The sequence below is a fragment of the Sorex fumeus genome, unplaced genomic scaffold, assembly GCF_029834395.1.
Source record: "Sorex fumeus unplaced genomic scaffold, SorFum_2.1 ptg000264l, whole genome shotgun sequence".
Classification (NCBI taxonomy): domain Eukaryota; kingdom Metazoa; phylum Chordata; class Mammalia; order Eulipotyphla; family Soricidae; genus Sorex; species Sorex fumeus.
The window spans coordinates 959,199-986,122 of NW_026606321.1; the positions used below are offsets into that span (position 1 = coordinate 959,199).

Sequence of the window (26,924 nt, forward strand, 5' to 3'; positions counted from 1 at the left end):
TAGCTGCGTTGGACAGTCTGCTAAAGGGGACACAGAGAGAATCATGCAGGGCATCGACCAGTTCCAGCAATCATTCATCCACCTTGGGCTGACTGCCCGGAGCGCTTCATCTTCTGTTTAAGCGTCAGAGCCAGCTGGTTCGGAGTGGCAGGGTGCCCCTCTCACCTTTATGCTCTTGGATATCGTCCCAGTCTGCTTTGACCTCAGGGAGCACCAAGGGCTTGGACGTGGGTTGGAATGAGAGCGGGGAGAAATTGCAGAGGAGGAATTGGGTCCAGGGAGAAGGACCAGTCTTTCTTATCCTCCATGCACGAGGTGGCTGAAACAGCCCCGCATCAGGAAGCCTGAGCCAGGAAGAAGGTCGGGGGAGCTCAAAGAGAGAATCTGATCGCAAGCTTCCAGTTGCTTATTGGATGCTGAAAAGCGTGTAAAGGGCATATGCGGGGAGCCGGAGTGATAGCACAGCGGGTAGGGTATTTGCCTCGCATGCGACCAACCTGGGTTCGATTCCCGGCATCCCATATGGTCCCCTGAGCACTGCCAGGAGTGATTCCTGAGAGCAGAACCAGGACTTAACCCCTGAGCATCACCAGGTGTGACCCAAAAAGAAAAAAAAATGGTTTCTGTGTACCCGTGGACATGCATCTGTGTTTGTATTCGCACGTGGGTGTCCCTGTGAGTCTGGGGAGAGAGTGAGTCGGGGTGGAGCTTGGCAGGAGACACAGTTCATTCCCTGATCTGTCGGCCAACCGGGTGTGAGAAACCTGTGCCACCGCCGTGCGGCCCCTCTGTTACAGGGAATATGGGGGGGGGCGCCCTGGGCAGAGCCAAGAACTTTCACAACAGGGGGCCCCCAGCTAGCTGCTCAGTCTACACCCCGATGCTATCGACATTTCTGTTTGAGTGTCGTTTCTCTGAGGACCACAGCCCCCGTTGTTGCTTAGGGACAGGGTGACCTTGCGGTGCTGGGGTTCAGCCTGGGGTGTCCACATCAGGATGTGACTCCAGCCTTTGAACTCTCTCCAGCACCTTGATTTTATAGTTCCAAAGTTCATGGGGCAATTTCTGTTTCTGATTTTTAATTGCAAATGGTCTTAAAGGGAAAATGACCTTTAGAATCAAAAATGAAGTGTCTAAAGGGAAAGAGATGAGGGAGGTGGGGAATGACCCCTTGACACAGGCCAGGAAAGTGTGTTTCTGTAGCCCTGAGAAAACCAGTGGCATCGGGGCCTTTCCGGTGGGTTCTCACATTCTTGAGATCGCAGATAGAAGAATTTCAACGATAACATCGAGCTGGGAACTCTTCACGGAAAAACCACGAAAGCCATGTTTGGTCTTTGTTGCCGTGGCTTTTTCGATTGTTTAACTTGGAAGAGAGTCCATACTGGGATGAGTTCTATTTGCCGAGACCAGGAACTTAACACAGTCATGAGGGGCTTCACTGGCAGGAGAAAAGTGTGTTCAGATACTGGTAAAGTAGGGCTCAGGTGTGGCCCAGCAGGAGAGGCCTCGCCTTGGACGCGTGGGGCCCCAAGTTCAGTCCCCAGCACCATGTTTTTTTTTTAAGTAAACTAAAAAGTCGGTAGGTAGAAAATCAAAGTTTCAGAGCTGGAGAGATAGATAGACAGATGGAGAAATAGATGGAGAGACAGACATATGGACGTATAGATGGCGGGTGAGGTGTTTGTCTTTCACGTGTCTGCCCAGGTACCATCCCCAGCCCCCCCCCCCCCCCCCACCATGTCCATTCTAAGCCACCACCACCACCAGGAGTAAGCCCTGAGCATCACTGGGTATGTTTCCCACCCCCCACTCTAAACAAAAACAAAACAGAAAGTTAAAGTCTCTATATATATATATTTTTTTTTTCTTGTGGCATCACAGTGGGTAACTTCTGGGTTTGCAGTTGGGGCTGGGGAGATGCGGTTAGAAGGTGGTCAGCGTGACAGTCACTGTCCATGGGGCATTTCAAGGGGCTGTAGAGTCAGGCAGGGCTGGGAGGAGCTGGAGCTGCACCCCGGCCACCCAGCAGGTGGGTCTGAGACTGTCGGCACCCCCCTCCCCCCGCCAGCAGCCCAGCCCCGGTTCCTGCCATCTCTGCTGGCCAAAAGAAGGACCTGAGTGACCATGCTTGTTCCCCGGGCAGGGCTGCTGGCAGCAGGCATGGCTGGTCTTGTTTCCTGCCCGGTGCTGGGACACAGCGTGACAGTGAAGTTCTGTCCTGAGGGGCCGTGTGGGGTGGCCCAGAGTTACCTTCAGCTTTTCACGGTGCGTTTCTTTCCCACGTCCCTCCTCCCCTGGCGGGGCCCTGCTGGAATCATGGTTCCACCCCAGCGTGACTGCGTTGCCACGGAAACCCTCCCCGCTGTCCGGCACCTTCTCCGAGTCTGAGGGAGAAGTGTTCCTTCCCGAGTGACCTGGACAAGCAGGGATGCGCCCAGGCGGGGCCTGTGCTCCGTCTTCTTTTTCTCCTCCTCTTCTTCGCTCCCTTGGCTGACGTTCTGAATTTGGGAACAAAAGGCTCAGCCTGGATTTAAAAAAGAGGGCAGGCCACGGCGTCTCAGGCCCCGGGAGAAGGGAGTTGCTCCCACCAGCTGGGCCGAACTCCAGGTTGGCCCAAGTAGACCCCGGGCTGCCTTGTCCGGTGCTGGAGTCTCCATGTGCCTCCCCACCCTTGGCCAGGCTGGTGGTGTGCACAGTCCTGGAGCCTCTCTTCTCTGCCTGGGGGGGCCCCTGGGGAGGCAAGGGGTGCTCCCTGCCTGGCCTCCCCCCGGAGGCTCCCTGCTTCCGAGCAGGAACCTGGTTTCATGCTGAATTCTGTGTGGGCCTCGGGCCCTCTGCCCACCGCAGGGCTGACCCAGAGGAAGGCTTCCTCTCCCGTTGGTCACCCATGTGGCCCTGGGTTCTCCTGGGCGTTGTCTCCTCCAAGTGACTCCTGGCCTGGGCCCAAAGAGCGGGAATTGGACATGCGCAGGTGGTCATGGTCATTTCCTCTCTCCTGGAGGAGTCCGCCTGGCAGTCCACGGTGAGTTTGTCAGAGAGAAAGAGAAAGCTGTGTGGGGTGAGGGGAACCCCAGCTTTCTCTGGAGAGGTACTTTGCTGGGGACACTATGCAGCAAAGCGTTAATCACTCCTCCCTAGCCCCTTCCCTCATCATGGCCCTTTGCTGCCTGTGCTGGCTGACACACCATGTGTGTATGTGTGTGCCTATATGTGTCTGTGTGTGTCTATGTGTGTGTCTGTGTATGTCTGTGTCTTTGTGTGTCTGTCTGTGTGTGTCTATATGTGTGTGTGTGTGTGTGTGTGTGTGTCAGGAAGGAGTGTGTGTGTCGGCCTTTGAAGAGACGGTCCTAGGGTGGGTAGATGAGAAGACATATACGCAGGACTGGGAGGGGGCTGGGCCAGACGAACCACATAGTTTGCATAGTTTGCACCAAGTTCTGGAGTACCGCTAGGTATGGCTCCCAGCTCCCCAAAACAAAGACACACGTGGGAAAACTAAAAATATGTACCTTTAAGAGCCATCGGGCTAGCCCCGTGGGTAGGGCATTTGCCTGGCACACAACCCACCCGGGTTCAATGCCCAGCACCTCCTCTGGTCCCTCACACCTGCCAGGAGTGGTCCCTGAGCACAGAGCCAGGAATGAGCCCTGTGGCCCCAAAGCAGACAAGCAAAAAGACTGAAGCTTCCTCAGCCCTCTTTCACAGCAAGGCGGCAGTGCCCAGGAAACACGCATCACTGGGGGCACGGCTGAGGTTGCATGCGTCCAGGGAGGCTGAAGGCTTTATGCTGGACCAGGGAGGTGGATCTTGGTGCCTGGAATAAGAACAGACAGGAAAGCCCATCCGAACCCTGCTTCCTGCAGGGAGAGCTTCTACGTAGATCTGCCACCGGCCTGGCTTTTGCTGGGATCAGGGGATGCTCTGCCTCTCCTCCCCGATCTGGTTCAGCAGGGGTGGCCAGGGGACAGTGACCGGATGGCGCCCACCCTTAAAGCCCGTCTGAGCGCAGCGCCGTGGGGCTCCATCCGTCAGAAGGTTCTCCAAGAGCAACAGCTACAGGAACTTCTTGGGAGGGGCTGCAGTGCTGGCCCGCCTGTGCTGGCAGGAGGGTGCCCTCCCCTGACCCCCAGAAAGCTGCCTTCCAAGGGACAGGCCAGCGGGGGCTGCTATTGGCTCCAAGATTCAAGGCAGTGACTAAATGGTGCCCCTACACAGGGCATTGCAGACATGTCTTCACACACACACACAACACACCATTGAAAACCTATTCTTCACACACATACACACCATTGCAAACATTATCTTTACACAGTCTGTCTCTCTCACACCCACATACTCACACATACACAAAACACACACATTGCAAACATCGTTTTCACATACACACCATTGCAAACATTGTCATCATGCACAGTGTCTCTCTCTCTCTCTCTCTCTCTCACTCACATACACACACACACACACACACACACACACACATTCTGGCCGTGGGCTGGGCCACTTTGCTGTGATGAACAATCTTTTCGGCTCTGTCCAAGAGGGGGATCAGGCTTTGTCTGCCACCAACTCCAGCCAGTGCTGAGCCCCTGTCTGGGGCTTTCTTTGTGGTTGAGAGTTAGCTGCTAGGGTATGATCGTAATAGGGGGAAGCTTTGAAGGTCTCTCGGGTTCTCGGGCCCTTTCATTTCTCTGGGAGCTTCTCTGGACCCCTGAAAAGGTCCGGTCCACTCTTCCCTGGACAGGTTCTCAGGTTCCACATCTCCATAGGAGCGCCAGCCTTCGTGTCTTCGGGCTACTTTATAAATAGTAAATGGAATCATCTCTAGTACTTCTGAGACTCTCGTTGCCAAGAAAATAAAGAATGGGGGGCAGAACGGGTGGGACAGAGCATGCCCAGATGCCTGTGGCCTGGTCAACTGGCACACAGGGTCTGCAGGCCAAAACAAAGGCAGAAACAGCAGCCTTTGCGGGGAGGAGAAAACGAGACAGCTGGGCTTGATCTTTGGGGTTCCCAGGCGGGAGGGCGGATGGACAGTCGGTCCTTATCTTTAGGGCAAGGAGAAGGACACTGGTCTCTGTCTGATATTGATCTTTGTCTGGTTTAAACATGGGCAGAGTGGTGCTGGCCTTGGAATGTCCATTGTCTCCCTGGGGATGTACAACACACAGAAGTTCACTCTGTGCCCTCAAGTTACCTGCCTGGCCGGTGTGTGTGTTTCAGACGGGCTGCTTCCAGAACAGAGCGACACGGATCATCCTGGAGCCACGGCCGCTCTTATCCTCCAGCGCCCTGGTGTACCAAAAGCAGCACACACGTGTTTGGGCTTAACATACACACTCGTAATCTCTTATACAAGGGCTTGCATGGCTCCAGGACGAGCAACACAACAGTCTTCACACACTTTCCTCTTCCATTGTTGGGAATGTGCACGGTGGTGGGATTGTTGTTTGAAAATCAAGTGCAATGAATGATCGTGAACAACTTTATAAAAATAAAATGAAATTAAACAAGTAATTTTAAACAGGCTGCCTTGTGGCATCAGGAGGAAGCTGTGTCCTAGGGCAGCGGACCCCAGGCACTCTTCCACAGGGGAGAAAAGGTGGAGAACCGCCTGTCTCTACCTCCTGGTTCTAAGTGCAGCTCAGCACACGTGTGTGCAGGGCACCCGCCTATCTGTGGGTGTGAAGAGGGTGAAGAAGGCTGTCCTTGAGCATACTTAGAACACGCATGAAACAACCATGCATGAAATACAACATGTATATATATATTTAAAAAAAAAGTATGAGCCTGTGAATTTCTAACCCTGAGGTCTGCAGTATTTTAGGGTGTTGGGGACCCCCCAGGAACTCAGTGAGTGAGAGTGAAACATGCTATAGAAAGGACATTTATTTAGGACCTAGCGTATAAATAGGAGGTAATCAACCAACCAGTTATATTTTTCTTTCTTTTTTTTTGAAATGAGAGAATTTTTAATGACCTGACAAAATATTCACCACACCAGTAATGAGATTAATATAATCATTACTTTATGCTATTTTCATTGATTAATTTGACAAAACAATGAAATTTAGTGCCAGTATGCTTTTTATAAACAGAAGTATAAATTATTAAGCATTTTTTGATGTATTGTATATGTAAGTTTAAATTTTATTTCTATTTTTCTTAACCCTGGCCTATATCCAGTTATACTTAAAAGGTACAGACATTCCTCTCTTTGTAAAATTATCACGCCAGAAAGAATTTTTTTCCCAGTGGCTTTCCACGCTGGCAATCCAAAAGGAAAATGTTCCTGATATCATTTTCAATGAACTCAGCCAAGGCTCTTAGGAATAGAACCCTAAGAAGGTGTCACCCTGCAGAAGGAATAATTAGCCAGCCCTGAGGCTTTGGGCTCTGCATGCTCACCCTGTTTGCCGGGGTCTGTCTCGTCTCCTTGTATCCCCTACCCTGCCCAGTCCTCCTCCGAAGAAGGAGACCGCTCAAAGAATCTAGCAGTTTCCTTCTTGGCTTTTCCTTCGTGTCTCGCCAATGCATTTTACATGATTTCACCCGGCGAGCAGCGATGCCTCGTAAGAACCTGACTGCATCTCCACCCCACACTTCCCTAAGATTTTATTTTTCCAGCCCATTTGTTAGCTGCATCTTAATGTCGGGACAGGGGCAGTAGAATTGTGTTACCTTTGGCATGGCCGGAGAAAATGGTTGATGTTGCTGTGTGCAGAGCCCAGTTTCAGAAAAGGATGGGACTGGTGAGGGGATGTTGAGTATGGGTGTGTGTGGGGGGGGGGGGCTGGACCCTACGGGGTGAATCCTAGCTTTTCAGAAGAGCTGGAGGCGGTGCACACGTGCTCCCCACCCCGCTCCATCCAAGTGCGAATGTCTGCTCTGTATAAGCAAATGCGGTGTCTTTCTCTGAAGCCCCAGGACCCTGCCCTGTGCTCCACGTGCCCTCCACCCAGTTCTAGGAAGTGGACATGCTGGTCGCCTGACTCTGGAGTGCGCCGTTACAGGCCCCGTGTGTGTGCGTGTGTGTGCGTGTGTGTGCGTGCGTGCATGTGTGTGTGTGTGTGTGTGTGTGTGTGTGTGTGTTCGCAAAGCCAAGCCTGGCGCCAGATGATTTGTAGCTCGGTGCTGGCGGAATTCACTGATTGCATTCATCATCTGCCAGTGGGGCGTGTATGTGTGTGGCGGGGGGGGGGGGGCTGGGGGGGGGTCCTCTGTACTTTATAAGGAGGAGAATGATGCTGTGCTGGAAGATGTGATTCCCCCGGTGGGGGGTCGGGAGGGGTTCAGTTCTGCCTCCCAGCACAATCTCAAATTAGCAGCTCTCATCCTGGGAAATGGGATCTTTCATTGTGGCAACAATAGGCTTTTCTTTGGAAGAACTAGGAAGTCCTTGGGGCGAGGGAGAGGAAGAGAGAGGCAGAGAAAAGACATTTCACTGCAATATCCCACTGAGCCCCATTAACCTTCCCCTCCCCCCCCCCCCAAGCAGAATCTGGGTGGGCAGGAAGGGTTCAGCTTCTGCTCCAGCGGGAGCCAGAGAGACAGTAAAGGGGTTCAGATGCTTTTTTTTTTTTGGAGGCTGCCAACCCCAGGTCACTCACCGGTACTACATATGATCCCCACCCCACCCAGCCCACCAGGGGTAGTGACCCCTGAGCACAGAGCCAGGAGTTAAGCCCTGAGCCTAGCCCGCTGTGGCCCCAAATGAAAACAAAACATAAAGAGCTGCTAGGCTGTGCGCAGGGCTGTGTCCTGGCCTCCCGTGGAGCCGGAGTTCTTGGGAAACTGATCTGCGCTGCCTGGGAACCGCTGGGGTCCTGGTGCCCTTTCCTGCCTCCTTTGCCCGAAGACGCAACGCTGGACAGCTCTGTCATGGGGTGGACTGCAGGGGACTCTGGTTCTCACCAGCAGAGACGCATCCGGGGACACCGTCCCAACCCAGAGGAGCCATGGTCGGATAAGCTTAGCAAACACAATCGCCCAGCCTGCCTGCTGCTGCTTCAACACAAACACATTTTTGCCGTTGTGGGCGGTCACCCCATTCAGGATGCAACAAAGGCCAGCAGTGAGAGGCTCATGGCCCCCCAGGCCCCCCACCGCGGCCTTGCCCTGGCCAGCCCTTGCTCTGGGGCCACTAGGTGTCACCGACAAACTTGCAGAGCTGGCTCCAGCTGGCCGCTGAGGCTGGGCTGGGGGCCTCCTGCCCATCCCTGATACTGGCCGCTGCTCGTGGCCTGACTGCCTGTGTCTCTCAGACCACACCCCCTGGCAGCCTTGGGGATGTCCCGTGGTCCCCTAAGGGTCCTGGATATGGTCATCGGAGGTGAGCAGCAACTTGGGGGTCAGACCTGAGTAACCTGTCAGGAAGGGACCTGGAAGGCACGGGGATGCTATGGCCCCAGAAGTGACCTTCAGCCCATCTCCCCAGGCTTGTACCTGAGCCGCGGCCTCCTTTCTGCCTGGGTTTGTCTGAGCTCTGCAGTGCCCCCCATTCTCGTACTGGCCATTCCTTTTGGGGTCCCCCGTTCCAGGCCATGTGGCATGGCCCCAGGGTACCATGGGTTTGCCCTGGTCATGGGCAATGCTGTTGGGGGGGCACCCTCCCGTCTAAGCCTCGGGCTGAACCTTCCCTGCACCCCCAGGCCTCTAGGTGCAGGTGCTGGCCCCCAGCCCCCTGTCTGCTTCTGTGTTCCATGGAAGAGCAGGAAGGGCCCCCAGCGAGCTCCCTGCGCAGAGATGCTGGAGCGAGCTCTTCCTGCCTGCTCTCCTGCTGATGCTGGGGGTCTGGCCCGGAGCCTCCCGCATGCCCAGGAATTAGTGAGAGGGCAGTTCCGGCTGGGAGCACCGCCAGTTGCAGGACTGTGTGTGTATGTGTGTGTGTGTGTGTCTGGGTATGTGTGTGTCTATGTCTGGGTGTGTGTGTCTGTGTTTGTGTATATGTCTGTGTCTGTCTGTGTGTGTGTGTCTCTGTGTGTGTGTCTGTGTCTGTCTGTCTGTGTCTCTGTATGAGTCTGTGTATGTGTCTTCGTGTCTATGTCTGGGTATGTGTGTCTGTGTTTGTGTGTGTGTGTGTGTGTCTGTGTGTCTCTGTGTGTGTCTGTATGTCTATGTCTGGGTGTGTGTGTCTGTGTTTGTGTGTATGTCTGTGTCTATGTGTGTGTGTGTCTCTGTATGTGTGTCTGTGTCTGTCTGTGTCTCTGTATGAGTCTGTGTATGTGTCTTCGTGTCTATGTCTGGGTATGTGTGTCTGTGTTTGTGTGTGTGTGTCTGTGTGTCTCTGTATCTCTGTGTATGTGTCTGTGTGTCTATGTCTGGGTGTGTGTGTCTGTGTTTGTGTGTATGTCTGTGTCTATGTGTGTGTGTGTGTCTCTGTATGTGTGTCTGCGTCTGTCTGTCTGTGTCTCTGTATGAGTCTGTGTATGTGTCTTCGTGTCTATGTCTGGGTATGTGTGTCTGTGTTTGTGTGTGTGTGTCTGTGTGTCTCTATCTCTGTGTGTGTGTCTGTGTGTCTATGTCTGGGTGTGTGTATCTGTGTTTGTGTGTGTGCGCCTGTGTCTCTGTGTGTATCTCTGTGTGTGTATGTGTCTGTTTGTCTGTGTGTGTCTGTGTGTGTCTGTGTCCCTGGGTATTTCTCTGTGTGCGTGTGTGTGTCTGTGTGTCTGTGTGTGTCTGTTTCTCTGTGTGTGTCTGTGTGTGTCTGTGTATATGTCTCTGTGTGTCTGTGTCTGTGTGTCTGTATCTGGGTGTGTCTGTGTGTCTGTGTGTGAGCCACACCCACCTGTGCACAGGCTTACTCCAGGCTCTGGACTCAGAGGTCACTCCTGCTAGTGCCCAAAGGACCATGCGCGGCCCCAGGGACGGAACCAGTGTTGGTGGCCTGCAAGGCTGTGCCTTCACCCCTGTACTGCCTCTCCGATCCAAAGTTCTACATAAAACCACTGTGTTACTGCACGCACATGGCACTCATGTTTCCGTTAAACGGTGCTCCACTGCCCCCCAGGGATCCATTTCCGCACCCAGAAATTTGCTGGGGTTTGCAGATCTCCTCTGGCTTCGAACTGCGGGCCTGGATGTTCACTCAAAACAATCTGCCCTCGTTTCGCAGTGAAGGGAAGTGCATTTGAAACAAGGAAGTGATAGGCAGGAGGGGTCATTCAGGCCGCAGAGCCTGGCGGGCAGCAGAGGGCCTGGCCCGGAAGGGGCCTGAGCATGGAACTCGTCACGCAGTGCCCAGACTATCCCCACATCTGAGCCTGAACTCGGTCCTCCAGCCCGACCTCATGAAGGGGCCAGGGGACTTGGCCAGTGACCCTGGACACCAGGATTCCCAGCTGGTGCTGGGATAAAGAGTGAGAAAACTCCAGTAGGTCCTTCAAGGGGGCATGCGTCTGCCCTGGACCCAGGGGCATCCTGAGGTGGGGCCTGGGGCAGCCTCTAAGTGACCCCCTCATCCGTCCGCTCCACTAGCTCCCCGGCTTTCTGACTTCAGGGAGGAAGGGGGGTGGTAGCTCTCAGGGTACGAAGCTCCCTCATGCTTCCACTCTCAGGTCACCCCCAAGTCCGCCCAGCAGGGCTGGGGTCACCTCCCTGGTTTCCCAAGTGGGTTTTGCAAAAGTCAAGTCATGTGCCCAGATAACTCTGGCCTGCACCGAGGGCCACGCGCTTTCACAGACTGTTTACTGTGCTTAGAGGCCAAAGGGCATCTTCTGTGCCTGGTGACTCAGCGTCTTTGCAAGACCACCCCTCCACACCCCCCTACCCCTGCTTTCACTGCAGTCGACCACCTCCCACACACTCCGTGCCGTGGCAAGTGTTCAGGAGGATCCAGTGACGTGCAGTAACTCAGGAGACAGTGCCCAGGCTGCCCCACTGCTCAGTTGGGACTTAAAACAGTTGAACTCCCTACAAAGTGCTCATCTGCATGGATGACGAATGGCAAAAGACACTTTTGCCTCCCTCTCAGCTGCTCCTTTGAAAGGTGTTTTGCGGAAAGAAAGGAGTTGATCTGCCAAGAGAACTCAGACACATTCTTTGCACGCGGGAGGCCTGGATCCAACCCCTGGCATCCCTGAGTCCACCCTAGGCACTGAACAGCGGGGAGCCCCAGCACTGCCAGGTGTGGCCCCAAATCCAAGAAGCAAAAAGGAGCGAGCTAATGAAAAAAAAAAGGTGGTGTGAGCTCTCTTTGCAGATAGATTGGAAGGTTCTAGTCCTTTTCAAAATCCCCGGCCAAAGTCAATAAATGCTTCGTTTGTCTAATCTTTTTGCGGTTTGCAGAGGTGGATCGAGTGTTTTTCAAAGTTGGGGCTTCCTGTTTTTCCCCAGACCCGCGGTTTTCTCTTTGAATTCTTCAAGTTTTTGCATCAGCCAAGAAAACATGCAGCCCACGTGGGGAGCAGTCCCAAGGTCACGCGTGTCTCGGGGGATCCAAAAGTAGGTGACAGGAGAGTTGGGACATGGGTTCTGTGGGCGCTGCAGCTAAGCAGAGATGGAGGCTCGAGACGGCCCTGTTTGTCGTGTGGGAACGGGAGAGAGATCCGAGGGCCAGAGCAGATGGGACGCAAGAGGCTCCTCCTGGTATGGCACGGTCCCCACTGCGACATGAGCCTCCCAGAAAAACAGGGAGGGAAGGAGGACAGGAAGGAGGGAGGGAGGAAGAGAAGAAGGGACAGTGGGATGGAAGAGAAGGAAGAAAGGAAGGGAGGGAGGGACGGAAGAGAGAGAGAAGGACGGGAGGGAGGGAAGAAGAGAAGGAAGGGAAGAAGGGATGGTGGGATGGAGAGAAGGAAGAAAGGGAGGGAGGGAAGAAGAGGCTTGAGAAGGAAGGGAGGGAGGGTCTTAGAGGAAGATTAAGGGGGCAAGATTGAACTGCATTTTAACTTGATAGGAAATGTTCTCCCCGTTGGTTGAGCAATTGAAGGATCATAAAGCTTCCTTAGAAGCAGGTTAAAATATACACCTGAGCGTTGTGTGAATATTTGCTCTAAATGCGTTTAAGCCCGCGGGCAGCCCTGGAATGAGACCCGCCGAGCGAGCATTGGGTCAGAAGGTTGCAGTGGTTCTTTTGGGGCCACACCAGGGCTTACTCCTGGCTTAGTGCTCAGGGACCACCCCTGGCAATGTCAGGGGACCCATGCGGTGCCGGGGATCAAACCCCGGTGGGCTGCTTGCAAGGCAAGTGCCCTCCCCACTCACTGTCCAGCTCCCGGTTCTTAATCTCCCTCCATTCTCTCAACTGCTGAGTGCAGAGCCGCACACACCTCCCCGGTTCCTCTGTCACACAGCTCGGGGCAGCTGCCACGGCCCTGGCCCTGGTCCCTTCTCCACTCTGCCGTCCTGTGTGCGGCTGCGCCCCTGGCTGTCCAATGGCTAGTGCATCAGCCACTGTCCTTACTCGTTGCTTTCTGCGCCCCTCCCATCTCCTCAGCCCCGTCTTATCTTCGCCTTCCTGTTTGCACTCCCCCAGTAGCGAGTGACCTAGTCGCGGGCAGAACCGATTCTCGGGTCTGCGAGGGTGCCAAGAAGCATCCAGCCCTCGGGAAGGGTAGCCCAGGGCCCAACGGGACAGTCTGGGGCAGGGAAAGACGGTGCCATGGGTAAGGCCTTCCCTTGGGTGAGGCGCACACAGGATTTACCCCCAGCACCCCAAAAGGGCTCCCTCTTAGCCCTACTAAGAGTGATCATACAGAGCACAGAGTCAACCCTGAGCACTGCCAGGTGCGGCCGGGGCCCCAGCACATATACAAACACGCGCACGAGTGCACACACACATGCACACATACACACACACCCCACCCCCAACACACATACACACACGTACACACATGTGCACACACACATACACATGCACTGCTCCCAACACACACACACTCACACACACACACACACACACACACACACACGGCAGTCTCATTCCCCTCATCCCAGGGTTTCGTGGCCATGAGCCTCACGGGTACTGACTTGGGAAGGGATGGGGGGAGAAAGGTCTCAGCCTTCCCCTCCAGGATGGGCAACGTATCAGGGAAGAGGCTGGCGTCTCATCTGGGGCGGAGGACATGCGAAGGTCCAGGTCTTCTCTCGGGGCTGATGGCCAGCTGTGAAGTAGACAGGACGCAGAGCGGTCATCAGCCCTCTGGATTAATGCCCGTATGCGCTTGGACAACTATTTCCTCTACTTGTAAACAGTCATGATTTAGGCGCTAAGGTCAAAAAAGGAAGAAGCAGGAAGGCGAGCTGGACAGAGATTCCACTGCCCTCGGCCACGGGACAGGTGTCCAGGCAGCCGGAACTGCCTGAGGCAGCGAGCACAGTTCCAGGAGTCCTGGGACTCAGCAGCATGCTCACGCTGGGTTTGTTGAGTTGGGTTAGATGAGTGCTTATGAGAGGGTGCCCCGGGGAGGGTCGAGAGCCTGGCAGGCGCACTCAGCCGGTGCATGGTGGTCGCTACGGGTTGATCCTCTGGCTTTGCGCCCACGGAACCGGGCATTGGTTGATTTAGCTGGCAACGAGGTCTTGAGCCATGAAAGTCTGAACGTGGGATATGTTTGAAGTGTTGACGCCTCCTGGGCTGCATCAATCCCACCCCCAAAGTGGCCAGTGTTAAGGCAGGATGTTGTGCCGTCTCTCTCTCTCTCTCTCTCTCTCTCTCTCCTTCTCTCTCTCCCTCTTTCTCCTCTCTCCCCTCTCTCCCTTTTTCCCTCTTTTTCTTTCTCTCTCCCTCTCTTCCTCTCCTCCTCCTCTCTTTCTCCTCTCTCTCCTTTCTCCCTCTCTCCCTCTCTCTTTCTCACACACACACACACACACACACTCTCTCTCTCTCTCTCTCCATATTGCAATCCTTAGGCATGTTGGGGGCTCGCTTTCCCCCTATGGATGGGACGGCTGCAAAGATGCAACCTCGCACTCAGCCCCTCGTGCTTCCTTGAGCCCAGCCCTTGGCTCCGTGCGCTGCCCTTTCCTCCTTTTTCCTCTCCTGAGCTGGACAGACGGCGGCTGCTCGATGCGTTCTGGCAACCGCGTTTGTTTCATTACGTACCGGAACGTAATTCTGTTTGCATAGGTTTCTGGAGGGGATTAGTGGTTCAAGGAGCGAGGAGACTTTTAATCCCCACTGACATACAGGCCGCCACAGGCTTACAGCTATTTCCACGCCCTGGCCACGGGCCTGCCGGACTCGGCCCTGGCTTCACCCTGGCTGCTGGAAGCCTGGTCATTCTCATGCTGGACTCTGCGTCTGGTCACCTTGTCTCCCTCTCAGAACACAGAGAACCCCATGACCAGGTCGAGCTGGGCCCAGACCCTCGGAAGCTGGAACTCCTCCTCCTGGCAGTGGCATGAGAAAGCTTCCGGGTCATTCTCTGCAAGGGGCAAAGCTTGGTGCTCCCCTTCCGAGTCTGAGAAAGGCTTCCAGGACCCAGGGCGGACAGTCCAGTGGCCTGGAGACATTCCACTCTGTGCTCAGCTGGACCCAGGACAATGGTGTTAGCTTCCTAGTGAGTGACACACAAGGAGGAACCCAGACCCGTGGCAGGTTTCACAGTGGGTCCCGGGGTGGGCTCGACCACCCTCGTAGAATGTTCTAGAACCATGTGGTGCCAGGGTTCCCCCGCAGTGGCGAGGTGTTGTCTCAGCCCTGCTGTGTGACTTGCCCACACTTGTCCTTCCCACACTCACAGAGATCTCTCAGCTGTCCTCCCTCCCATCTCTTGAGTCTGGGGGTGACTCCCAGGTCTGTGCTCCTCCATCCACACCCCCCCACCACGCCTTTCTCACACCCAGAGTCTTTGCAGGGAGCACAGCTCAGGTAGTTCCTACTCTGCCTGAATTACCTTTTTCAAATTATAAAAAGTGGTTGGGGGAGGGAAAGGGGCTGGAGCAATGGCACGGCGGGGAGGGCATTTGCCTTGCATGCAGCTGACCCGGGTTCGATTCCCAGCACCCCAGAGGGTCCCCGAGCACCGCCAGGAGTAATTCCGGAGTGCATGAGCTGGGAGTAACCCTTTGCATTGCCAGGTGTGACCCAAAAAGCAAAAAAAAAAAAAAAACAATAATAATAATAAAAAAACCAATAATAATAATAAAAAATAAAATAAGTGGTAGGATGGGGGGAGGGTGGGGGTCTTCCAGTTCCAAACGCCGACTGTCCGTCATGTGGGAACAGGAGTTTGGGAACCAGAGAACGAGCAAAGCCAGGAAGGAAGGTGCTTGCCTGGCACGGGCTGACCCAGGTTCCATCCCCGGTACCACATCTGGTTTCCAAGCCCCGCCTGGAGTCATCCCCGAGCACAGACCCAGGAGTGATCCCTGAGCACCCCCAGGTGGGGTCCCCAAACCAGACCAAACGAATAGCGACTCCTTTGGTGTCTCCACGTGTGGGGAGCGTGAGGGTCACTCCTCTTTCCCTGCTTGGGGGGGGGGGGGTCCTTCCCTCCCCTCCACACCCTCAGCGCCTTGTGGAACGACGGCTCAGCCCCGACTCCGTGTCCCTCAGCTTCCGGTTTGGGCTTCTGCAGACCCAGGACCTTGGGCATCCTGGGGCCAGTCTGAGCCTGTTTCCTCCGTACCGAGAGCAGAGCTGTCCGTCCGTCCTTCCTTCCTTCCTTCCTTCCTTTCTCCCTTCCTTCCTTCCTTCCTTCCTTCCTTCCTTCCTTCCTTCCTTCCTTCCGTCCTTCCTTCCTTTCTCCCTTCCTTCCTTCCTTCCTTCCTTCCTTTCTCCCTTCCTTCCTTCCTTCCTTTCTCCCTTCCTTCCTTCCTTCCTTCCTTCCTTCCTTCCTTTCTCCCTTCCTTCCTTCCTTCCTTCCTTCCTTCCTTCCTTCCTTCCCTCCCTCCCTCCCTCCCTCTCTCCCTCCCTCCGTGAGACCCAGGGGCGGCTGCGGGAGCTTAGCTGCTTCTTGCAGTGTCCGCGCGGGCCTTGAGCTCATGGCGCTTCACTGTCAGCCCACACTGCCATGGCTGCAGCCTTGTGGGGGGCCTCCAAGTGGGGCGGGGGGGGACTCCTTCCCATACCTGCTTTTTGTAGGTCTTTTCTAGGGAAAGGGGGAGCAGGCTTCTCTTGGGGGGGTTCGAAGGCAGGAAATCTGAGTCCCCGGAAGCCTGTGTGCAGACCAGGCCCCGCGTGCATCCTTCAGTAGAGCGCATGTGTGGGGAGATGGCATCGTCCGGCTCTGTCTTTAGAAACGGCGAAGGCTCTGTGCTTTGCTCTGGTTGGGGGAAAACCCGTACCAAGAGTAGGGCTGTTATCGGTGAGGTCGCCATCACCACCGAGAACAGAGCTCTGGAGTCCCTGCCCGAGGCCCCCTCAACCCTGTCCTCGCTGACGGGTGTGACCCGGACACCTCGGTCCCTTCCCAGATTGTGTACGAAGCTGTTTCTCAGTGAGTCATTGATTTTCCTTCCCGTGCGGTGCTTAGAAAATCGGGTCACTTAAATGAGTAATAATGACTCTATCCACACAGCAGCGAGAAACACAGGAAGCTCGGGGCTGCTGAATGTCCCCTGGTTGGGTTGTGGTGGGGGGTCCTTCTGTAAGCATGCCCGTGGACAAGAGTGCACGTGTGTGTGAACACGCGCGTGTGTATACACAAGTGCACGTGTGTGCGTGTACATGGTCTCACGCGTCCATGGGCTGGAAGAATGAGCGTGCTTCGTGACTCATTTTAACTCTCACCTCCTCCTGCTCAGGAACCGCCGCTCCTTAGAAATTGTCCCAGAAGCGCGACCCATAAATACCAGCCGTGAGTCAGCGCGGCCCCACGCGGGAACAGAGGAGCTGCGCAGCTGGGAAGCAAATAAAGCCCACGCGGGGAGAGCTGGCTGCTCCCGGGCGTGAGACGCCCATGAACGCTCTCGTCCCCGCCCTGCAGTCCCTGTGCTCTGGCTCTGCTGGGCCCATCCCTGGCGCAGGTGCCCTCGCAGGGCGTCCGCTCTTCCTGCCTCGGGTGCCTATGGCGGCAGCAGCAAGGGGGCCTGATTCTTTATTTTCCTTATGGGGGGGGGGGTCTCCCATGAAGTGCTCAGGAGGCCCGGAGTTATGCGAAGGCCTGAACTTGGTGCTTGGGGTCCTCCAGGGTCTCATGAAGGTTCTCAGGGATCTTTGGGGATGTCCAGGGACATACAGTGCCGGGAGTTGAACCGTGCTCGGTCCCATGCAAGGCTGTCTCCAGCCCACCCGCCCACCCGTTATCCTCACTGACAGCAGTCTTAATCGCTGTGCCCCCGCTTTGGACTTGGTGTGATGGGAGAGAGAGAGAGAGAGAAAGAGAGAGAGAGGAGAGCAAGAGAGAGCGAGAGCGCGTGCTCACTCGAGAGAGCAAGAGAGAGTGAGAGAGAGGGGGGGGCTGGGGGGAGTACAGCAGATAAGGCGCTGGCCTTGCCTGTGGCTGGCTGACCCGGCTTCAATCTCTGCACCCCATATGGCCCCCGGAACCCACTTGGAGTGATCCCTGAGTGTAGAACCAGAAGTCAGCCCTGAACACCACTAGGTGTGGCCCGCCAAAAAAAAAATCCAACAAAAGTAAAAGGGGAGGAGAGGGAGAGAGAAAAGGAAATGCAAACGTTGGGACTTCGGGGACTTTTTTCCTGCCTCTTGTGTGCATCCCACACTCAGCATTTCCTCAGCGAGGATGCGGCCAGAACAGTGTCCGGCAGCGCGGGAGGGCACCGTGCTGGTCCCGGTGCAGTGCCAGTAGAATAGGACCTGCAGCCCCATGCCTGAGGTCTCCCTGTCTGTGTTCTCAGCTCTGGTCCCCATCACTGTCCTGCACCCCTCTCCTGTGAGCAGGCTCAACCCCCCCCCCCCCCCGCTTACTGGGCAGCAGAGGGGCTCCCCTACCAGCTTGCAGGGGAATGGCTGGGTTTAGGGCAGGTCACAGGATGGGCACTGCTGAGACTTGGGCACCCTTGTCATGCTGGTTCTGGCTGTCCCAGGGCCTCCTGAGATCCCCCCCCCCCCCCCCCCGCCCCGGCTGGCGCCCATGTGGCGGGATGGCATTTGTCATTGCCTTCTTCATTGTTGTCATCATGGCTCCAGAGGAAGGAGCTTCCAAGCCACACAGTAGTCCATGGCCAAGAGTCGGGAGCCAAAGCAACGTGGGCAGTGGGTAGCAGGCAGGCTGTGCCCACAGGCCAGGCTTGGGGGCCGGGGCGAGGGGTTGCCAATCAGCGTGGATGGCACCATCGCGGCCCACGTGTGCTGTGGAACTCTCGCATCCTTTTGGTTTAAGACAGCTAACTATGGGGCTGGAGCGATAGCACAGTGGGTAGGGCATTTGCCTTGCACACAGCTGACCCGGGTTCAGTTCCCAGCATCCCATATGGTCCCCTCAGCACCACCAGGAGTAATTCCTGAGTGCACAACCAGGAGTAACCCCTGTGCATCGCCGGGTATGATCAAAAAGCAAAAAAAAAAAGACAGCTAACCATGCTGCGCCCTGTTCTAAAGTGGACTGGACATCCCCTTTGATTTTAAAATGCCATCCATTAGGAACCTTACAAAAATGAGTAAGAAACAGGCATTTCTCTAAGTGCGTTGGTGCCAGATTGGGGGGGGTTTTGGGGAAGGGGGGAGATCCGGGATAAAGTCTTCCATGCCCAGAGAATGTTCACTAGGATTCCATCACGCTTCTCCTTTGCCAAGCCTCCCACCGTCTTGAATTAGAGTCGAACCAACCCAGTGACAGAAACTTCATGTGTCAGGGACAGCACATGTGAGGGCGCTTCAGGGCACCGGGAAACAGACCCTTTGCTGAGCTGACCCTCTCCCCGGTGATGGGCCCAGAGAATAGGATGTGTTCCTTCCCCCCACCCCCACCCCCCAAAAAATCATTCCAGAGGCTCAGTCGGAGAAAGGTGCATGAGCCAAGCTCCAAGCCTGCTTGGGCATTTGTCTTGGGTGTTGCCAGGAGCGTCCGTCCAGCCGTGGGCAGAGGCAGGAAGTGGCAGGGCCCTATTCTGGACTCGCCCTGTGTCATCTCCGGGTCTTCCGGAAGCACGGAACGTGGGCAGCGGGGCGCTGGCTGCCCCCAAGAGACCGGGCTGGCCGTGCCCAGCTCCTGCCCACCGCGGCCGCACGTGGGTGTGCGGGGCTTGGCCGGAGGTCCAGGTAAACAGAGCGAGGGTGTCTGCCACTGCGCCGTATAGATCCTTAAGAAAACAAAGTGGGCCTGGAAAAGTACCGGAGGACAAGTCATCTCATTGAACCCAAACCACTTGCTGAAGCACCGAGCAACAGAACAATAACAGTGGAAAGTTACAGGGCCCGGACCGCGGTCACTAAGAGGGCACTTGCCCCAGGTGGCCGCGCCTGCCCACGGCCTGCCCACGGCCACTGGTATTTCCACCTGCACACATGCACGGTGAGAAAGGGCCTTATTGTTGTTTTTATATTATTATTATTATTACCTCTTATACTCTAGCCCAGTGATGTACCTCCTCTCAGAGAGCCCAGCAAGCTACCGAGAGTGTCCCGCCCGCACGGCAGAGCCTGGCAAGCTCCCCGTGGCATATTCGATATGTCAAAAACAGTAACAATAACGGACCTCATTCCCCTGACCCCGAAAGAGCCCTCAATACGCCATTGGGCTACGCTAGCACGCAACGGGGGCGAATGGAATCGTTACTGATACCCGCTTGATCAAATCGATGATCAACAGGATGACAAGTGACAAGTGATGATGATGATGAAGATGATGATGATATTTCCATTTTAGGTACCGTCATTTACAATGCATGATTTGCAAAACCGGTAGTTTCCTGCATCACCCATCATAATGCCACATGCCATGTCCCCCCCTCCCCCCATGTCCCCTCCCCAGGGGCCTGGGTGGGGAACTCGATTCAGTCCATGGCTCTCGGGTCCCATGGCCTTTGGGCATTTCTTGTGCCTTACTGTTTCTTCATATCCGCTTACGAGAGAGGTCACTCTATGTGCGGGCCTCTCCTGGCTGGTCACTCAGCCCCCTCCCCACTCCAGACTTATCCCCGTAGCTGCAGATTGCATGGGTCTCCGAGGCCCAAGGGGTGTTCCACTGGGCGTTCCCTGCTTTCTTCATCCACGTATCTGTTCTTAGACATCTGGGTAGCGTCTAGATTTTGTCTAGCGCAGTGAATAGTGTCACAGGGCACTTAAAAGTGCCAGTGTTTGTTCTTCTGAGTCAAGTTTTGGGGTCTTTGGGGTAGATGCCAAGAAGTGATACTCTCCAGTCATATTAGGAGTTCAATCCTGCATCTTTTCAGAAGGCGAGAAAAGTTTGAAACTGCTTCTCCTGGAGCTGTGCTGAGGCTGTTTCATTTGCAGGTTGATAGAGGCTGATGGCTGGCCGGCAGTCTTGTCAAGAGGGCTAGAGGGCAGGATGATCCCCTGGCCAGATGAGATCACAGAAGGCAACTTTCCTCAAGAGAAAGAGGAGTTGGTCAGTGTCCCCTGTCACCTGCTCCCTTGGGACCATCCCACTGCTCACCGCCTGTGTGGAGGCTGGGAACTGCTGTTTCTATGTGAGCAATCCGGTCCTTCTTCCTCCTGGCCGCAAGGGTCTGTCTCCTGAGAAGGTTCCATCAGCATCTGCATCTCACTCTGTGCCCCATGGCCCTCCGCCCATCGTTCAGAATCTGGCGCCTTGGCTGAGTGGCCGAGCTCGGCTTCTCCACACCTGGCCCACGCATTCACGCCTGTGACAGAGTTTGTGCCCTCAGAGAACAGTTTGCTGTGTCTCCCCAGTGACGTCCACAGAACACGAAGGCAGGGGAGATCGGCGGGGAACGGACCCTCTTTGTTCACTATTTCTACTGAAGTGGCTGATGGTGGGTCCCACTGCCATGTTGCCTCATGCCCCTGTACAGGGCCAGCCAGGGGTCCATGCCCTGCCTGGTGCCTGGGGAGCCTTGTAGGACAATTCTGTCCACTGACATCTACTGAACACTGGTTTTTTCACCCCACCCCACCACCCCCCCAAAAAAAATCAAAGTCGTCAAGGCTGGGACAGTACAGCAGGTAGGGTGTCACCTTGTAGAGCCAGGAGTGAGTCCAACCCCACCCCACCACCCACAAAAATAAATCAGAGTTTCAGGTGGAGGTCTGTGCTTCTAAACACCCACAGTGAGCTGGGGCCAGTTCACTTATTCCTGCCGTGCGTGCCAGGCTCTGTACTGTGTAAGTGGGGGTCTGGGTTGACCGGGGACCCTTGCCTTCTCGTTTCAGGTTGTGTGGGATTAATAGCTGGAGCCCTCCAGTGCTAGAGCCTTGCATTTTAGGGTGCCTGACTTGCTTCCAGGTCTGAAGGCGTGAGACGAGGTTGGCAGGAGGGAGAGTGTGTGCCCTGCAAGGTCACAGAGCGACCAGGGGAAACTCCGTGCTGTTATGGAGGGAGAAATGAAACGAAGAGCGAATCAGAGCCCCAACTAGAACCCGGGAATTTGCCAGCAGGTCGTCCCAGCTTTGGCGGGAGGGCAACGCCGGCATAACCGGCATGGATTATTCATCTGGATTCTTCTCTGTGGCCTCTTACAGATGTGTGCTGCTGGCCACCATGCTTTAGGCAGCTTGGTCCACTCCCCAGTGCTCAGGAATGTCTCTCCCATTTGCAAAAGCAGAAACAAGTGTACAACTCTAAGGGAGAGCCCAGATACACGCCCTGGGCGATGAGGGACCATGGTGTCACACAGCACTGGCACACGGGAGGTGGTGGGTTTGTGTGTAAACCCGAGTCCTGCACTCCTCCATCTGTCTTGCTACGAGCCAAAACCTGCTTTTGCTTGAGGACAGTGGGGGTCGGGCTGGCAGTGCTCTGGGCCGCCATGGTGCTAGGGATGGAACCCCAAGCGTCTGCTTGACCCGCGTCTCCGGCCCCCAAACTGGAAAAGGCATCTCAGCATCCAGGACGATGCCCCCGGGAGGGGCTTGCCTGGTCCCAAAGACCACGAGTGGTGTGGTGACTCCGTTCCCAGGTTTCCAGTGTGTGGCACCTCTGAGGACCCCTTCATGGGGGCAGGCGGAGGAGGCAGCTCAGGCCTTCAAGCTCACACACTGCATCCGCGAGGCCTCAGACTGGGACCCAACACCGCAGGACGCCCCCACCTGCAGGCCCCGAGCTCTCACAGTCAGGCCTGCATTCTGGGGGTGTCCCTGGCGCCCTCAGCCACTGGGGTCACCCTGCCGCCCCCCAACCCCCAAATACACAAAATCTTCTGAGACTGTATTTCTGAAGCAGGGATTGTCCCGAGTGTTTGGCTTAAAGGCTTCCTCCCCATCTCTCCTCTCCCTTCAGCCCAGGGTGTGTTTCAAGTCGGAACCTAGAAGGGGGGGCTACCCCCACCCCCTCCTGGAACAAAAAAATGATGTGTGATTTCTCATTCCATCGGTGGCTGCCACCATTCATTTGATTCTGTATGTAAAGAACTACTCCCTACATAGACAGACACACATAGGTAACACGTGGGATGATAAATCCTTCAAGAGTGTTTTTTTTTCAAAGTACAGGATTCACTTGGTGCTCCATACATGACAGGATTTTAGGTTGTGCTTGCGAGTGCACGCATGTGCACAGGCACACACATGCATGCACATGCATGCTCACATGCAAACGTGCACACATGTGCATACATGTACACACATGCACGCATGCAAACACATGGATACACGTGTACACGTGCATATAGCACACGTGCACACACATGCACATACATGCACGCGCGCGCACACACACACACACCGTATCACAAGACAGAAGGCCGAATGCCCATAGCCAGTGCTTCAAGTCCCAACACATTAGTTCACATTAGTGTGAACATGTTCCACTTGTCAGTCCTGCTTCTTTGCCTAAGTTTTGTTCTGGCGCCAGCATAAACGTGCTGCTTGCTTCTCCCCGGTGGGCGGGAAGCTCCCAGCTCCTCTCACCCTGCCACTCCCGGGTCCAACGGCAGCGCCCACAGAGCTCCTAGGGATGAACATGGGAACTGGACCCCTGACGGGTCCCCAGTGAGACCCGCCCGCCAGCTTCTCTGGGGCACGGGGGTCTGTTCTCGCCTCCCTGACGCGCGTCTCTTCCCACCCACAGGCCTTGAACCGGGGCATCGCGGCCGTCAAGGAGGACGCGGTGGAGATGCTGGCCAGCTATGGGCTGGCCTACTCGCTGATGAAGTTCTTCACGGGGCCCATGAGCGACTTTAAGAACGTGGGCCTGGTGTTCGTCAACAGCAAGCGGGACCGGACCAAGGCGGTGCTGTGCATGGTGGTGGCGGGGGCTGTTGCTGCCGTCTTCCACACCCTGATCGGTAAGGCCGTTGCCCCGCCCCCCCCCACCCTCAGCCCGGGGAAGCCCGGGCTGAGCCACAGGACCGGAAATCGCTGGGAATGGCCCCTGGGCCCTTGAGCACTGCTTTGGGAGCCCACCTGCCCCTGAGAAAAAGGCAAAAGAAACGCTGCGGGTTGTCTGCAGGGCAGATTGTTCCCAGAGAATGGAAGAGCTGGAGGAGGCATGGAGGGCACAGCCCCAGCCTTTGCGTGTCACGGGAATGTTGTGGAGGAACCCTGAGCCAGAGCAGGGACACCGGGCACCGGAGCTAGGCGCGCAGCCAGGCCTAGGCTCGGGGCGGCTCCGGGAGCTTGAGGAGGGGCCTTGGGGGCCACCAGCTTCCTCCTGGAGCCCCGCGCCTTGGCCGGGCAGGGGCTGGAGGCATCTCAGGGACACCCCAAGTGCACGTGTCAGGCTTCTGCTAGCGTCCACCCCAGTGAGTGGAGGCGGTTGCACCACCAAAGATGCCAGGTTCGACATCCTGGTCACGGCCACACAGGCGACATTGGCGGTTTAGCGAAGAGGCGAGTTTCAGGCCAGGCAGAAGCTTCATCACGCACCAGACTGTGCTTCCGTGACACGTCCGGCGTTGGAGAAGAGTTTCCCAAACGGGACTTGGGGAGGCCCGTTTCCTTGGGGGATTTCGGAAGAGCAGCTCCTCTCAGAGGTCACTCCTGGGCGTACTCCATGGCCGCACTAACTGCTCCCTGCACCCCCGCTGGCTCCTAGAAGCGTCCGGGCCTCCTGCGGGGCCCTCTTCCTTCCAGTGGCGCCCCCCCTCTCTCCCCATCTCCCCAGTTCCTGCTGTCCTTTGTCCCCCCCCAGCATCCCCCAGTCATTCCCTCCCCTTCAGAGATGTGCCCCCGGGGAAGGAGGGATGGTTCCAGAAATGGGCCGGGGGGCTGAAGTGATAGTACAGTGGGTAGGGCGTTTGCCTTGCACGCAGCCAACCCGGGTTCAATTCCCAGCATCCCATATGGCCCCCGAGCACCGCCAAAAGTAATTCCTGAATGCAGAACCAGAAATAACCCCTGTGCATCGCTGGGTGTGACCCAAAAAGAAAAGAAAAAAAAACAAACAGAAATGGGCCAGATGAGCCAGCGTTGGTGGTGGCATGGGGGTACCGGAGAGTCCCTAATAGAGCAGAACCCGGCGAGCTGAGAGGGCACGTCTGCTCTTGGCATGTTCCTCGCCTGCCTCTGGATGCTGCCCACGTGGCAGGCACCGCGGGTCTATTTCTGGCCTTTGGGCTGCTCTTGGCTGGTGGCTGGCCCCGTCTGTGCATCTGAGAACCCCACTGTCGGTGTGAGGGGCGTCAGGTTTGCCGGGCCGGGAGAAGGTGTGACCCCGACTTCCCTGCCGTCTGGGAGCCATTGTGCCTACTGGCGTGTGGGTTCACGTGGTCCCACTTCGTTCCCTGGGGATGGAGTTTCCTCGGGCTCCTGCTTCCCATGGTTACGGCTGCCCCCTCTCTTTTTTTTTTATTTTTTTTATTTTATACGGTAGTTCTCAGTATTTGATTACATTTAATGTTCAAACACCAACTCCATCACCATGACACCTTCCCACCACCATATTTGGGATGTTTCCATCCCAAACCCCAATTCCTGTCCCAAAGCACAACTAAAATAATGTATTTTGTATTGTTTGTTCTGAAAAACCGCTGGAAATGCTACAAAAAAGTATCCCTAGAGGAAACAGTGTGAAGATTGTTCTATTTTGGCAGGGGCCATTAGACCTTCTTTAGGATATCACTAACATGTTGTTAAAGGTTGAGTGGTGTGAACTTTCATATATATATATCTGAAAAAATATATATGCATATATATATGTATATTTCCCTCTATGATTGATTGCGGGCTGGAGCAATAGCACAGCAGTAGGGCGTTTGCCTTGCACGCAGCCAGCCTGGCCGAGCCAGGTTCAATTTCTCCGCCCCTGTCAGAGAGCCCTGCTACGGATAGTATCTCGCCCGCACGGCAAAGCCTGGCAAGCTCCCCATGACATATTCAATATGCCAAACACAGTAGCAAGAAGTCTCAAAATGGAGACTTTACTAGGCCCCTCGAGCAAATCGATGAACAACAGGAGGACAGTGTTTGTTTATTTGTTTGTTGATTGATTGCCTACTATTTGACCCCCATCAGATGTGGTGTGGTACTCTTGGGGAAGGGGTAGGGAGTGTCTTGTAGTGTGCGGCCGCGTGGTCCAGGAATAGGTTGACTCATGCATGAGGCTCGGCCTGAGCGTGTGGAGGGCAACCTCGAGCATGGCCGCGGTTGAGTTCTGGAGGTTTTCGGCTGCTGGGGCTGGGTCCCTTGGGGCGGGGAGGGGCCTCACCTGCCCCCCGCTGGGGTGCCCCGAATGAAACAGCCTGGCACGGGGTCCGGTGGCATGGTTATGGTGAGAGAAGGCCATGCGATTTGGATGGTGGCTGATGACGAGATTATTTGACAGCTGCCCCCTTGTGGGTCCTTTGTTCCTGAGGCCTCACCGTGGCAGCGCCCAGAGGTGCTGTGTGCCCACAATGAGGCGCTTCTACTGGCCAGTCTCCTTCCCGCAGACCCCCCCACATCGTCCATGCGTTACGACTCCCTCCTTGGCAGGGGGCCCGGGGGAGGGTCTTTGGATAGAACCGAGACCAGCTGGGAGCAGGGCAGGGGGATAAATGGGGATAAGTGTCTGCAGAGCGTCCGTGGTGTGTGTGTGTGTGTGTGTGTGTGTGTGTGTGTGTGTGTGTGTGTGTGCATCCGCCATGTCGCTCGGCGCCTCAGGCACAAGCGTTTGTTCCTTCTTGCTCCCTCGGCCATGGGGGCAGCTGGACGTCCTCTCAAACTTGGCTGTGCACGGGTGGTCAGCTGAGAGTCAGGAGGCCTCCCAGGGGGGCATCAGCTGATGCCGAGCCTCATTCTCCTTGGCTGTAGCCCCCCTGGACAGCCGTGGCCGAGCTCCAGGGCGAGGAGGTCAGCACGGGGCCTCCCGGGGCCCAGAACCAGCCGCTGTCCAGCACACTGCTGGCCAGAGCCATCCACGGCAGCCTGCCGGGGCGAGAGGGAGCGTTCCTCAGAGCAACTACGGAAGTACTACACAGGCCTGAGAGGGTTCAGGCCTCATAGCGTCTGCCTCACTTCCCCTTCAGGCCCCGGCCTTGCCTGAACTGGGGTCAGCCAGGTCAGCCACCTCTGGACACCGCCATGGGTGACCCTCAAGCTGACAAATGGGAGCCACCTGGCAGAGTGGGCTCTACTGGGGAAAGGACGGCAGTCTACCCCTGTCGTTTTTGTTTTTCGGTTTTTCTTTGTTTTGTTTTTGCTTTTTGGGTCACACCCAGTGATGCACAGGGGTTACTCCTGGCTCTGCATTCAGGAATTACTCCTGGTGGTGCTCAGGGGACCCTATGGGATGCTGGGGATTGAACCCGTGTCGGCCGCATGCAAGGCAAAAGCCCTCCCCGCTATGCTATCACTCCAGCCCCTACCCTGTTGTTTCTAAGGAGTGAGGGAGGTCCTCTGCTGGTTTCCAGGCCATGTGCCGCCTCCACTTCCTCTGGGCCTGGGAGCACTGACGCCAGCGAGATGTAGCTTGTTCTCTGGAGAGACACAGCTGGAATGTTGTCACAAGGACGAACCT

At 55.9% G+C, this 26,924-nt stretch overlaps 1 protein-coding gene across 2 annotated transcripts in view; it reads left to right on the forward strand.

The window, feature by feature from the left end:
• The window catches only part of ANKH (ANKH inorganic pyrophosphate transport regulator), a 326,406-nt gene that overhangs the window by 50,594 nt on the left and 248,888 nt on the right, over positions 1 to 26,924 (forward strand). For both annotated transcript variants that reach the window (XM_056109063.1, XM_056109062.1), the window contains exon 2: positions 23,058 to 23,274. In XM_056109063.1, coding sequence (XP_055965038.1) covers positions 23,058 to 23,274 — 217 coding nt within the window. The remainder of the gene's footprint in view (positions 1 to 23,057; positions 23,275 to 26,924) is intronic.